The following is a 14810-nucleotide window of genomic DNA, read 5'->3' as shown; positions in this document are numbered from 1 at the left end:
TTAAATAAATGACATTTTCTTTAAAATTGGCAGACTTTAATTTTTTTAATTTTTTTAATGTATGTTTATTTTTGAGGGAGAGAGAGGGAGGGGCAGAGAAAGAGGGAGACACAGAATCCGAAGCAGGCTCCAGGCTCTGAGCTGTCAGCACAGAGCCCGATGTGGGGCTCGAACTCATGGACCGTGAGATCATGACCTGAGCTGAAGTCAGATGCTTAACCAACTGAGCCACCCAGGTGCCCACCAGCCACATTGAAAGTGCTTTTGCAGAGTTCTCTGCATTTTTTTCCCTCAGTCTTAACATGCCTATATATTACGTACATAATTCTTAGCTTTGAGTCATTTATATAATAGATATAACTTTCTGGAATCATCCCAAACTAAATTCATAAGAGAAAAATTTGCGGTGCCAATACTTCAGCTGAGGAGACAAAATTATAACTGTTTCAGACTATGTAATTGTTTATGTAGAAAAATGCAAAATTAATTGGAGGAAATTCTATCAGCTATAGATGATAATTCAATTAGGTCGACTGTTTTCAACATTAATATCCGCATTCAGTAGCATTTCAATAAACAGTATTTAGCTTTAAAATATAATGAGGCAGTCTATCTCATTTATAATAGCATAAAAAAAGATAGGACCCTTAGGTATAAACTTAATAAAAATTGTATAAGACATATACATTAAAAAACCTGTAATTTCTTGAAAGGCATTTCAAAAATCGAACAAATAAGAAGATCTACTGTATTCTTGAAGGAGAAGATTCAATAAGTTAAACACATCAGTTTACCCTGAGTCAATCCATAAATCCAATGTAATTCTCGTCAGAATACTAACAGTAATGTTTATAGCTTGGCAACATATTAAAGTTATCTGGGGGGTGCCTGGGTGGCTCAGTTAGCTGGGCGTCCGACTTCTGCTCAGGTCATGATCTCATGGCTCATGGGTTCAAGCCCCACGTCGGGCTCCATGCTGATAGCTCAGAGCCTGGAGCCTGCTTTGGATTCTCTGTCTCCCTCTCTCTCTGTCCCTCCCCCACTCATGGTCTGTCTCTCTCAAAAATAAAATAAGACATTAAAAAAAAAAAGTTATCTGGGAACGTCTGGGTGGCTCAGTCGGTTAAGCATCTGTCTCTTGATCTCAGTTCAGGTCTTCACCTCAGGATTGTGAGTTCAAGCCCCACATTGGTCTCTGTGCTGTGTGTGAAGCCTACTTAAAAAATAAAAATAAAAAATAAAGTTACCTGGAAACGGGAACTTGTGAAAACTGTAGATATGGGGGGAAGATCCACAAGAAGCTATAAAGTTTATCTCTAGACAGCAGAAGTGAAGCGTAAGGAGTTAAACCAGAGATTTAGTTTTTATTTTATAAATATAAATTTGATTTTTTTTTTCAGTAGGGGTACATATTACTTATGGTTAAAATGGTAGTTGTTCATTTTGAAAGAACGTTTCCTATTACGTAGAGTGGTGATTGCTAACTCTCAGGGCTCATTAAAATCATGGGGGAGCTTAAATAAAACACCAGTGTTCGAACTGCACCTCTAGATTCGAATTCAGTTGGTCTGGGGTAGGGCCCAGCCATTGGTATTTTTAGAAAAGCTTCCAGTGATTATTATGTTCAGCCAGGGCTAACAGCCACTGATGTGGAGTATCCTATGGCAGTGCTTTGAAACTTGTGGTTATAACCCCTTGGGCATGAAATCAATTTTAATGGGTTAGGACAAGCATTCAAAAAAATATAAGTGAACAGAAACAGGTTGTGTGTGTGTGTGAGTGTGTGCGCGTGTGTGTGTACACATACAGGCTAGGTTGTGGTCTAGCCATGTCTCTTTCTGTGGGATGCAGTCAAAAAAATCAGAAAGCCTGAGTGGCTCAGTCAGTTAGGCAGCTGACTCTAGATTTGGGCTCAGGTCATGACATCACAGTTCATGGATTTGAGACCCGCGTCAGGCTCTGTGCTGACGGCATGGAGTCTCCTTGGGATTCTCTCTCTCCCTCTCCCTCTGCCCCTTCCCTGCTCTCACGCTCACTCTCTCTCTCAAAATAAATAAATAAACATTTCAAAAAAATCAGAAAGCCCCTACCTTGTGTGACTCAAACATTTCAGACCTTCTGAAACACTTTATCAGAATTTGTGAGTCTTTTATAGTTCAAAAACTAAATTGTAATTCTGAATTTGTTTATGTAATCAATTATTCATTTATTATAATTCAAAGATGAAAATGACATGTCTCACTGCTTGTGCTTATATGATGAGCACAGTGTCTGACTTAAATAGATGCTCAGTAAATGTATGATTATTGAGTGAGTGAATGATTAAATTATTAGATAATTTATTAGATAATTAATTAGAAAGCATTTAGATAATGCTTTCTCTAGTTTTCCCTAGAGTTCTTTTTATAAACTAGTTTTGTTTCTTTCTTCCCACCACCAGGGTCCTAATTATGTAATTACTCTAGGTGGAATAAACCAAGAATTTTTATTCATGGATGGACATCGCAAGGTCAAAAACAACCAAGGTGGGGCTTCCCTCTTTGCTGACATACTCAGCCAAGTGAGGAATATGCTTAGTTTGGATTAGGCCGTACTAATTCTGGTCACATCCATGTTATCACAGATCACATTGACCTGGGTCCCTTCCTATGACCTAAGATACTCATGAAAGATAGAACCAGAAAGAATGTGGCTGACCCAAGTTGTTTCCATTTGAAGCAAGTTAGGTCGTTGACAGTTCCCAGATTAAAAGTAAAATCTTCGGGAAAAAATTTCAATTCAATACACAACCAACTTTATGTAGCTGAGTAATTTTTTGAGTTACCAGAATCTTAGCCCTTAATTTTCACTTAATCACATTACAAGTATCTCTGGTTACTTCTTGTTAATTGCTACTTAGATTCTGTGGGGGTGGAGCAGAAGGTCCAGAAGTTTGGAAATTTGGTAACAGATTACTTAATTGCTAACATCACACTGGTACAACAAAATAATATTCACACTTTTGAGCCAGCCAGTTAGCATTATGCAGCCTGGGGCAAGGTGCTGAAGGAAACACAAAGAAGTCTCAGAGTTGCCTAAATCATTGATGCTAATTGTAAGTGAGGGAGAAACTCAGACTGGGGAGAAAGGAAATTAAATAGGCCAGACAGAGAAGTCTTCAAATAACTAGACATGGGGGACATCAAACATAGGAAATGCAATAGAAGAACTCAAGCAACACTCTTAAGCCTGAACACTGGATTCTAATTTGCCTAACACCTCTTCATTAGATGCTTGTTCTGGGTACCATTTTACAAACCATTAACAAAATAACAGTCCCTGGGAATTGTCTTCAGGATAGTGGGCCCACCATGTTCCTTCTGGAGAGGCATCACGGGGCTGCACGACTCGGTGGTTTTCTGGGCTATTTCCACCTCAGGTCCCACAGATCACTTTTTCGAGACTTGACAAGGACAGAGAGCCAGTACATCTATGGCATCGTTAACTTTTTGCAGAAATGAGCCATAGGTCAGAGTGACAATAGCTGGCTTCTAAAGGACCATGTGGGGATGATGAGAGGAATTTCATGAAGCAAACAGCTGTGAATGCATATGGAGATAAAGATGGGGGGGGGGCAGGGGAGCAAAATTCATAGTAGAGGCAAAACTTGACAATTTCAGAGTTAAGAACCTATGGGAATAGATTAAAACGGGGGGAATAGTCTAGAAAATGGAAGGCTGATGGGTAACTTCATTACAGTCTTCAAAAATATATGAAAGATGATTTTGTAGGAACAGGAGATGCCATAACTAAAGTTGGAGTAATTGAAGCCAGGTCTGAAAAAATACATCTTTTTTCTTCTTTATTTCTTCAACAAATACTGAGCATCTTTTATACACCATCCAGCTGTTAAATATTAAATTCTATTTACCCAATGTGTGTAAGGCTCTGTGCATGCACCGAGAGTGGTAGAAAATTCCATAAGACATCATTCTTCTCTTCAAGGGGCTATCATGAAAGAGATTGTATAATTGTTTTTACTAGGGGTTTTTGGAAATAGAACAATAAAGATGACTATAATCACATGATCCAAATATTCAAGTCATGTTCTATTTATCTGTTACTTTATTTTCAGAATCTCATCAAAGTTGAGAAAGCTATGACATTGCTTCTAAAGTGTATGTAATTATCTATTTTCTACAGAGAAATGGGAAATGTGGGCAAAATGGATTTGTGGGAACAAAATACTTTTCATCAGCTTAAGATCGGTACAAAAAATGGAGTATGTAACCTCAAGTTTAAGGTTTTTAAATCAGCAAGTTCTTTATTTCTTTACTGTTTACTTCTGAAGGCAGAAGGACTATTCTGACGGTCTGTACAGAATTCAGATTGAATTGTGAAATAAGTTTCTGTCAGCCCAAGTCTGCTAAGACTATACGAATGACCCTTCGAGTTGCAAATAGCTACCCAGATGTGCAAAATTCGTCTTTTCCACAACAGTTCACAAATAGTAGCCTGCCCTTGACAGGCTAGTACAGACTTTTCAGTTTAAGAGTACTTACTTGTCTAGAGATGATTGATAGATAGACAGATTGATGTTAGATAGATAGATAGATAAGATAGATGTCAGACAGATAGATAGACAATCACTTTTCCTCAAATTGTGCATCCTCTAAGGCTGATAATTTTCAAATTAACATGCACCAAACTGATTAAATTGAAAATTTTGCCCCCTGGGGACATCTAAAACAGTTGTAAGGCAGGACCTATTCTAGGTCCTTAGTGTTGACTCACAAAAGGTGTCAAGTCTTTCCACCTTTTTATCAGACACCTTTCATCAATTTGTTGTCCCTTTTTGTTCAGTAGCATACTTGTGAATCACATTATTAACCTTAGCTATCCTATTGGAGGGCTTGAGAATTATTAGTCGGATAATTTTCTCAGGTGGCAGGATTACCAAGCATAGCAATGCAAAAATATATTCATATTTAAAATTCTTATGTATGCATAATAAATATTAGAATGCCACTGAGCTAAAATTAATGAGTCTGTATTTAAAGCAGGGCAGTATTTAAAATTACCCGCCTGATGACTATTTTCACTTAATCACATTATAAGTATCTCTGATTACTTCTTGTTAATTACTAATTAGAATCTGAGGTGGGGGGGGAGAAGAAATTTGGAAATTTGGTAACAGATTACTTAATTGCTATCATCAAACCGGTACTCAAAATAATATTCACACTCTTGAGCCAGCCAGTTAGCATTATACAGAGAGACACCTCTGTGTGGAGGATTGTTCTAGGTCCCACGGGGGAGATGTGAGAATATCTCTGCAGTTTACAACAGCAGAGCAAGAACAAAGGTTTGGAAAGAATTGAAGCAACACCTGGGTCTGTGCAGGTACATGTCATGTGAATCATATACGTAAATGCCAGGGGATTTCACCCAGTGATACCACCTGCTCATATTGTTTGTAAGATCTGGGGGCCAGCAAGATCATATTTCCATTACACAAGACCAGACTTTTCTCTCTTTATCCCCTCCTATTTATCTGCATATTTTTATGCTTGTGGTTGGTTGTCTGTCCCTTAAATTTCAGCCACACAAAAGCAGAGCTTTTTATTTATTTGTCCACAGATGCATTCCAAATGCTAATAGTGCCTGGGATATAGTGAGCTCTCGATAAATATGTGTTGAATGGATGAGTTTAATAATTTCCACCATGGACAAAGATGAGGACATCTGGTCATGTGAATTTGCTGATTCATTTGAAGACAATTTTTGAACCAATATGGAGGTATATCTGTGCTATTGTTTCTTCTACTAGAGTTAACTTTTTAGCCCAAAAGGCAATGGGGTAAATCTCTGTGGAGGAAGGGCAATCTCAGGTTCCATTCTTTTTTAATATTAAATATAATTTATTGCCAAAGTGATTTCCATACAACACCCAGTGCTCAATCCCAACAGGAGCCCTCCTCAGGTTTCAAACGAATACTAACAACAGCATGTGAAAAGCAAATATATTCTTTAAGAATAATAATAAAAAGGGGGGAAATTGTCAGCTGGGTCTTCTGGAGGCTAACTTTGCAATTTGGTTGAAAAATGAAAAAAAATTCAATCACCAACAGCAAGTAACCCGTTGGAGTGAGTTTCCTTTTAATAAACTAATTTTTGACTGGTTTGACCCTTTTTGTTGGAGAGGCCAGGCCAAATGAAATTTGAATTGCTCCTTGTTGAAAAAACAAAACAAAACAATACAAAACAAATTCCCCACCACCTTCTGAAGCAAACTGTTAGAGCAGATCCTAACCCCAAATCATGGAACAATTTATAGAGAAACAGCCACCTCCATAGAAGTGGAAGACACATACTCTCCATCCATCCACAACTAGCGATGAAGCGAGTCTTTTGGGAACAGATCCTGTTAACACACTTTTATTTTGTAAAAATGCAACTGAGTTAATATCAACCAGTAGTTCTTGATGTTTTTTTTTCCTTCTAAAAGACCTTTGAGGCCCCAGTATCTCCCAGTAAAATACAGGCTCCTGTATTTCCAAAGAGTCCCTGTGTGTATTTAATACAATTGCTATCAGTCGTGGTTCAACGTTTGTGACAAATCCATTGTGGGAACATCTGGGTTTACCTGGGATTCCCCAGCACCTTGTGTGCCTCAGGCATCAATTTGCCCTGATGTCTAGATTCCTCAATCGAAGGGAACACAATCTAATTTCAAATTGAAGCCAATGGGAAATTGATGGGTGTTGCTTTGTAGGCAAAACCTTACACAACTAGTCTGATCCCATGAAATAGAACCATTAGGAGAAAAACTCAATAGTTTAAAGTCTCATATTTCTCTTACCTTTTGCTTTTTGATTTCTTTTTAATGGTAGTTCTTACTTTTTTTTTTCCCTACAACCCTTTTCCCTGAACTTTTCTCCCCCTCTGAATCATTCCCATGGGCATGATTGGGATGTTACACCTTTGCCCCTCAACGTTCTGGAGTCTCCAAGGGATGTGCCCTTATCCAATGTGCCCATGGTCCTCAGCTGACATCACTCAAGAACTGAGACTTGGACGCCTGGGCAGCTCAGTTGTTAAGCATCTGACTTCAGCTCAGGTCATGATCTCATGGTTCGTGAGTTCGAGTCCCACATCAGGTGAGTTTAAGCCTCATTTCCGGTGAGCATGAGCCCCGCTTTGGGTGAGCCCCATTTCTCTCTCTCTCGCTCTCTCTCACTCTTTCTTTCTGCCCCTCATGGGATTCTCTCTATCTCTCCCTCTCTCTCTACCCCTTGCTCACTTGCACCTTCTCTCTCTTACTCTCTCTCTCAATAAAAGAAAGAAAGAAAGAAAGAAAGAAAGAAAGAAAGAAAGAAAGAAAAAGAACTGAGTCTTCACAGCTGCGCTTCACCCTCCACACTTGCCTGTGCATCCCAGCCCGGGCACTCTGGCCCTGGGCGCTTGGGTACTGGGCACTTGAGCACCAGGCACTTGATGGTGGCAGCTGAGCTGTGTTTTATGGATCACTGGATTCAAAATCCATCCTTTGCCTGAAAGGGATCTCTGGTGCAAAGTCTTGGGAGCAGGTGATCTCCGTGAGAAACCAAGTTGTGATCAGCAATTCACTGGAGCGCTCAGTGAGCACGTTCGCGTGTGTAACTCGGGAGTTTGAGCTGCTCAGTGTTCTTGCGGTCTTCCCAGCTGCATTTTTAAGGACTTGGGCTGTTGCAGCCTTTGGCTACAGCTACAAACTGAAGGGTGGGGAGAAACGGGAGACTGGGAGAATATAACAAGTATATCATTTTGAAGAAAGGTTTTTTTCTGGGGGCGCCTGGGTGGCGCAGTCGGTTAAGCGTCCGACTTCAGCCAGGTCACGATCTCGCGGTCCGTGAGTTCGAGCCCCGCGTCGGGCTCTGGGTTGATGGCTCAGAGCCTGGAGCCTGTTTCCGATTCTGTGACTCCCTCTCTCTCTGCCCCTCCCCCGTTCATGCTCTGTCTCTCTCTGTCCCAAAAATAAATAAACGTTGAAAAAAAAAAAATTTAAAAAAAAAAAAAAAAAAGAAAGGTTTTTTTCTGAATATATTATTCATTAATATATTTATTCATAGGAAGAATATATTTAAAAGGATTCTGAATATTCAAGAATCTATTAACAAATATATTTTTCATGAATATATTTATAAGGAGAATAAGAGGAACTTATAAGAAAAAATATTCATGAAGAATGTATTTTTGAATATTAAGGATATATTCATAGGAACACTTCATATTCAAGAATATATTTTTCAGCTCTGGGAGTTGCAGAGACAAACGGAATATTCTTTAAAATGATATGAAACAAAATGTAATGCAGTGAAAACTCAGTATTTCAAAAGGAATGTGCAAATGTGGCAAGTCGGTCATTTGCTGGGTGGTTAAGAAACGTTTCTGGATCAGGAGTCAGACTTCAGGATTCAAGCCCAGATCTCACTCCAGAGCCCAAGTATTTCCCCCTATATTTCCCTGCCTCCAATGGCACTCAACAGGAGATCCACAAAGACAACTCGATCAGGAAATCCCAGGGATGTTCAAAAGTCAGCACGCAGCAAGGGTCAGAGGTCACAACTCAGAGCCCTGGGTTAACAGGAGTCAGTCTTCCACGCTGTCACTCTTGGAATCTGTTTAGGACTGGGGTTATCCAAGGTCAGGATCTAATCACAGTCTGGGAGAAAAGAGGTGTTCGGAGCTGATTAAGGAGAGATTTTTCTTGGGGGGAAAGTGGGTTGTTGGAAGTAACAGAAATGTATTTTGGTGAAAAAGTAGCCAAAATGAAAGGCATTCAAAGACTGTGGTCTCAGAAGTCCTAAGCTCCCTCAGCATACTTGCTAATGATCTAATTTCCAGCCCCACGATGTGTACTTATGGTGTGTTATACAAATGGTCCTTTAGGGGGACTCTTTCTAATAACCTAGAAGTTTGTATTTCTTGAAGCCCTATTGGCAATATTTTGCTTTGTCTTCGGCTCACTCGTATTGAAGGTGGGAATCAGAAAAGAGGAGAGTAAGAGGCTAAGAGTGGCATCTGGGGGCAGTGGAGGCTTTCAAACCATCTGGGGGCATTTCTGGATGCTTCCTGACTCCTGCGGGTGGTGGGATCCTCCTGGCGGAAAGATTTCAACTCTAAGGTTTCCAGCCCGTCTGGAGAGCATGGGAAGGAATTGATTGGAGTCAAAGCTGGACATGGTAGGGCTGAGTCAGGGCAATCCAGGTCGCCCTGCGATCATCCTGGGGTCTGCCCCACATGCTTCTGGGCCCCCTCACACATACACACACCGTGAGCCTCTCGGGGTCCTCAGGACTGACGCAAACTTCAGGAGTTTGTGTGTGGGGATTCCTGGAAGAATGCTCGAGAATCAGATTGCTGTTGCTACCGTTTTCCTGACCCTTACTTAATGGCTACTGTCAGGTGTCAGGCACCTTATGTGTGTTATGTCTGCTACATTCACACACACGCATCCACAAAATCAAATTAAAAAAATAAATCCCTCAAGGTAGGTATTAGTTTCTTTTTACAGACAAATTACGCCTACTTGGGACGTTACGGAGGTGGGATTTTGAAGTCGAATTTGATGGACTCTCCTCATTCACTGGTGCAACAAATCACTTACTGTGGGCCAGTGAAGTGCCAGGGACTACATCAAGTGCTAGGAATCGTGATGAACAAGGCTGCCGCAGTCTCTGTCCTCACAGACCGTCTAGATTAGTGGGGAGAAACACGCAAGGACAGCCAGCGAGGAGCGACATGATGGGGAGGTGCGCTGCAGTGGGGTCTTCCCAGGCGGGAGAGAGGCGGAGAGAACACCTCAGGCAGAGGGAGCAGCACAGGCAAAGCTGAGAGGCCCAGTAGGAGGGTGAGTTTGGAGACGGAAAGGAGTTCAGGGTAGGTGCAGCCCGGGACGGCAGCGGGAGGGAAGCGCTGTGCCCGGGGAAGGTGGGGCGAGGTGTGAAAGCCGGCAGCGTGCGGGACCAGCACGGACCCGCTGGGGAGCTGACCCGGACCCGGTCGGTCTCCACCTTCAGCGAGTTCGTGTTGGCAGGAGAATCTGTAACACAGAAATGGACAGAGTCGGACGTTTGGGTTTCCTGGCTTGGGCAGCTACTCTGCTGATATGCTGTTGTTCACTCAGGTGAGGATACTAGGGTGAGGCCATCTGAGTTCCTTTCGAGTATGACAGGGTGAAGGTATCGGGTGACAAGCCGGGTGTCCGGCAGGTGGCTACGTACCTGGATAGAGCTCTGCCTGATCACACTGTCATTTAGGAACACAACTTTTCAACTCTCATTTGGCTTGGTGTTGTCTGTTCTGTTAGATCCTTGTGTTGAAATGACAAGTATTAAATATGTGAAACACATTAGGGGCACCTGGGTAGCTCAGTTGGTTGGGCATCCGACTCCTCGTTTTGGCTCAGGTCATGATCTCCTCGTCAGTGAGATTGAGCCCCGCCTCGGGCTCTGTGCCGACATTGTGGAGCCCGGTTGGGATTTTCTCTCTGACTCTACCCTGAGCCCCCCCCCCCCCAAAAGAAATAAATAAACGTTAAAAAAAAATACATGAAACATGCATCTCGTGTCTTCCATGGGGCCTATACAATAAGCAATTGTGAGATTCTTTTTAATTTAAAAAACTCCACTTTAACTTCTTATTAGCAGCTGAGTTTGCCTCCCTAGGAAACCTATCCCAAGTACTCAAAAAAGGCTGACTTCTTTGGTGACTAATGCAAAGGTTGTGGCGTGGGAACAGGTGATAGCAACATATTCATTAAGGCAGTGATGTGGGGAGTTTACTCTTTATCTGTTTATTCTCATTTAAAATATATTAAATTTTAACACAGCAGAAGCAGGAATTGTACATGGCAGTCTAAAAATTAAAAACACACACACACACAAAGCAGAAAACAAACAGCAAACAAAACTCCATAGAAAACAAAAATTGACATGAACTAATAATATATTAAAATTCCATTTAGGTAAAGGTCTGAAAAATGTCACGTGTGCACACCTCTTACAGAAGATTTTTTTTTTCTTCAGTGCGCTACAGTTTGAGAATCTCCAAGCTGAATCAACTTTCTTCAACCGTGAGATTCTTAAAGAGGCAAATGGGTGTGGTCTGTTTCTTGTCTCCTCCTCCCGCCCCCCAGGAAACAATGGACCTCCAGTTCCACGGGGGCATATGCAGCTGACTGTGGGCGTAGGAAAGTTGGTGACTGTCTTTCGAAGTTGCTGGAGTGTCAGATATAGTCACTTTGCACGAAACAAGTCAGGTCTGACCAGAAATCAGAATTGTTCAAACGACTCACAGCTACCAAGCTCCCTACTTTAGAGATGTTGCCTTTCAGTGCTGTGACTCTACAAAGATATAACCCAGCTGCACACCTGCTCAGAGAGAGCGAGGGGCCAATCCTCCTGAGGCCTCCTCGGAGCAGAAGCCAGGAGGGTTTGGGGCGGGAGAGTAGCTGGCCCACGAGCCTGTGTCAGGGGCAGGGCGGGTGTCCCTGTGCCCCCAAAGAGAGCCTGCCACGCACTGCTAGCAGGCACGGGTCCTTGGGATGGTCCGATCAGCTTCCGCTAAATGCCCAGGCTGAGTGTTCTGGTGCTCCTGGGCTCGTTGCGGGAGACACTGGGAGTGCCAACAAGAAACGATTCATGGGACAAAAAGGAGAATTAATGAATCGTGAAAACATGTGCTTATTATTATTATTTTTTTAAAGATTCACACTTTCCTGAGTAAAGTACACAAAAATCCCACATGAAGTCTTTTTAAAGCACCAGGCCTCTACCTCTTAGACTCACTGCACCCAGATGGCAAATCTGGGCCAAGCTCAGATGTTCTGGTGAGAATATTAACAGTGTATTGGGAATGCTGTTTTTCTTCATATTTTACCACTTGAGAGTTTCATGCTTGGAAAATGGGAAATGGTGAAGGAGAAAGCTGAAATGTGTATGCGTGGGCTTCTTTGGTCTGTTCGTTGCACGGCATCGGAGCTGAAAGGACCCCGCAGACGATAAAGATGTTCCTAAACCACACGTGGGCCTCTGCGTCCTTGGCATTGGCTCAGCCATCAAAACCCTCTGAACATCTCAACCACGACCACTTTAAAAGGTCCAAACGAGATATGGCTATGACCATGGGGATATTAAAATCAAATTAACGTAGGCCAATCTTATTGCTGGGAGAACAGGTCCTGGTGCCCTGGCCAGTTCAGGCGGTGTGTTTATCCTCTGGCTTCTTGGCCTGAGAGAGAATCTTCTTCAGTGAGGTCCTGGGAATTCCTGAACATGAGGATAGAATTGTAAATTTTCAGTGCTGGACCCAGCTTGATCTTCATCACCTTGACGATGTCCGTCTGTGTCAGAAGCAGGAAGGCTTTGCCATCGATCTGCTGCAAGTAAAGAAACATCGTTTACCCTCTGGGAACTTTTGGGTGCTGAGCTGTGTGACACCGAACGGTTTTGGCCTCCCTGCAGAGCTCTCCAAAGGCAGAGAAAGACGGCACCCTCTCCCACGGGGTCCCAACGTCTGCCCCCCTCTGTGCTATTGCCCGAAACTCTGTTGAATATGAATTCAAGATACACTGACGGTTGCCAGGTTAAATTTCTACTGTTATGTTTCAAAAATCTTGTCCTGAATTTATATCCAGAAACTTAAAAATAGCCTGCTTTCATTCACCAAGTAAATCTCCAGGAATTTTTCCCAAGAGAACCGAGTTGCAATGTGTACATTCTAGTGTTATTTATTGGAAACAGCCCAGCATTTCAAAAATGGCAGAAGCACATAAATTCTGGTATCGCCTCGGCTGGGGGACCCGGCAGCCACCGAAATTCACGTCTCAATGAAACACTTAATGATTGAGCAAAGTTTTCATCCATGGTTAAGTGACAAGGCATGACATGATGACATAGAAAGATCTTAGCTTTAACCCGTAAAATTAAACATGCACGACCACATGTATACACATACACAATGAAAATATCTGAAGTCTTTATGCCACACGTTAAGCAAAGTTAGATTTTTCTGGTGGAATAGTGGTTTGATTTTTGCTTTCTCCTTTGAACTTTCCTGCATTAAATTTTTTTTTATAATAAATGCTATAAGCAGAAATACATACAAAATAAATGTTTTATTTATTAACTTTTAAGACATTGTGGTCTGACATGTAATAGCTTTCCCAAGATTCATAGGATGGTGAGTGACCCCCATGCAAGCTTTTCCCACAGCAGACTAGGATCTGCTCTCAGAGTTGGAGTCGAAGGGACTGTGGGCGTGTCCGGCACCCACATCACCTGTTTACAGAAACTGGCGCAGAAAGATTGCTGGTTCTAGACCCAAGAAGACAGAACGAAAGGTTTTTCTACGGTAACACCCTTCCCTGAACCTAGCACTGTGGTTCTAACCCTTTTTAATTAACGGTACAAACTCGCAGTGACAATGTCTCACTGAGGAAGTAGGGATTCCCCCAGGGACCCCGGTTTTGAAATCCAAGTTTAAAATGTAAGTGACAGGCTAAAGTTTTAAAGTTTTAAGGAAGTGTTAAAAGGCTTCCTGTGCATTTATGATAACGTCTGTTGAAGAATCATCCATTTAGAGAACAGAATACCTGGATCACTTTGCTAGGCACTGAAACACACTAATTCTAATCTTTAAAGGTCTCCTCAAGGAAGTCTGTGTTTTACAGAAGAGGGATGAGACAGGTTAAGTGATCTGCCCATCGAGGGACTGCTGGTCTTAAAAGCCAGGCGGGAGCAACTTGACTTGCAACTTGACCTGTGGACACGGTGGGTCCTCGGCATTGCTTAATGCAGGGATCGACCCCTATGTGCAAGGCCAGCCCAACCACACCCGAGACCTGCTGGTCGAACCTCATGTTTCCATTGGCAGCTACCCACACTGCTACCATACTGCCCTCTACCGTGATGCACAGTTACTGGGGAGGCCCGGCTCAGGGGGGTCCAGGACCGAGAGTATTTTCCCTGGTCCATTCATGCCCTGACCTGTACAGAGGGGGAGGATGTGCTACAAACTGGAGTCTCTAGAAGTGTAGTTTTCTTGGAGACTTCTGGAGCCATGATGGCGGCTCTGGAATCACCCAGATAGAGGCCGGGATCTGACTGCCTTTTTCTTGCTGTGCCTCAGCTTCTTCATAGGTTCTTGTGAGGACCCAAGAACAGCGGTTATAAAGTGCTTAGCACAGGGTCCAGCATAGGGCAAGCCCACGATAAACAATAACCACCATATCTGCACTATTATTCTGTAGCTGGTCTCTTCTGGGGTCCCTAGAGCTATGGCTACTAATTCCAGGAGAAACATTAAGCAGTTTGGTACATTCCCAACCACCAGGGGGGTGGGAAGCAGAAGCCCCATGGAAGGATTTTGTGGCCTCTCTGCATTCTTCTTGGAGCAGGTGCAGAGCGGGGATGTACAGGAAGGTCCCACTCTCACCTCGGAGTAGACAAATCCTCTCCCCTTCCTGGGAGGGGGTTCATGGCGGGAATCCTTCCTCCTCAGTGGGACCTAAAGTCATCATGGTAGGGCCTTCACAACGCATGTAAGGATTAAGTAATTGACATGTTCATTTATTCTTCCAGCAAACTGTCTACTTCTTGAGCACACTGTACGGGCCAAGCACCATAGCATTCTGCGCCAAAGCCCAGCTGAACGTAAGCAGGTCAAAGGGCCTGGGCCTGATGGCACCACTGGGCTCCTCCCTGCCCGGACCCCTTTATCCTGCCTACCCAGCCTGTTCTTATTTGCACATACGTAGATGAAAACAAAGCACTTCTGGGTCCAGAAGT

General features: G+C 42.8%; 1 protein-coding gene across 1 annotated transcript in view; it reads right to left on the bottom strand.

Moving 5' to 3' along the window:
• Positions 1-10940: 10940 nt before the first annotated feature.
• The window catches only part of L3MBTL4 (L3MBTL histone methyl-lysine binding protein 4), a 447392-nt gene continuing 443522 nt past the window's right edge, over positions 10941-14810 (bottom strand). Inside the window, exon 19 of the mRNA XM_047828725.1 lies at positions 10941-12400. Within this exon, the coding sequence (XP_047684681.1) occupies positions 12233-12400 (168 nt within the window). The 3' untranslated portion in view covers positions 10941-12232. The remainder of the gene's footprint in view (positions 12401-14810) is intronic.

This window comes from Prionailurus viverrinus, chromosome D3, assembly GCF_022837055.1.
Source record: "Prionailurus viverrinus isolate Anna chromosome D3, UM_Priviv_1.0, whole genome shotgun sequence".
Classification (NCBI taxonomy): Eukaryota; Metazoa; Chordata; class Mammalia; order Carnivora; family Felidae; genus Prionailurus; species Prionailurus viverrinus.
Note: the sequence above shows the minus strand (reverse complement) of the source record. Positions and strands in the feature narration are given on the sequence as shown.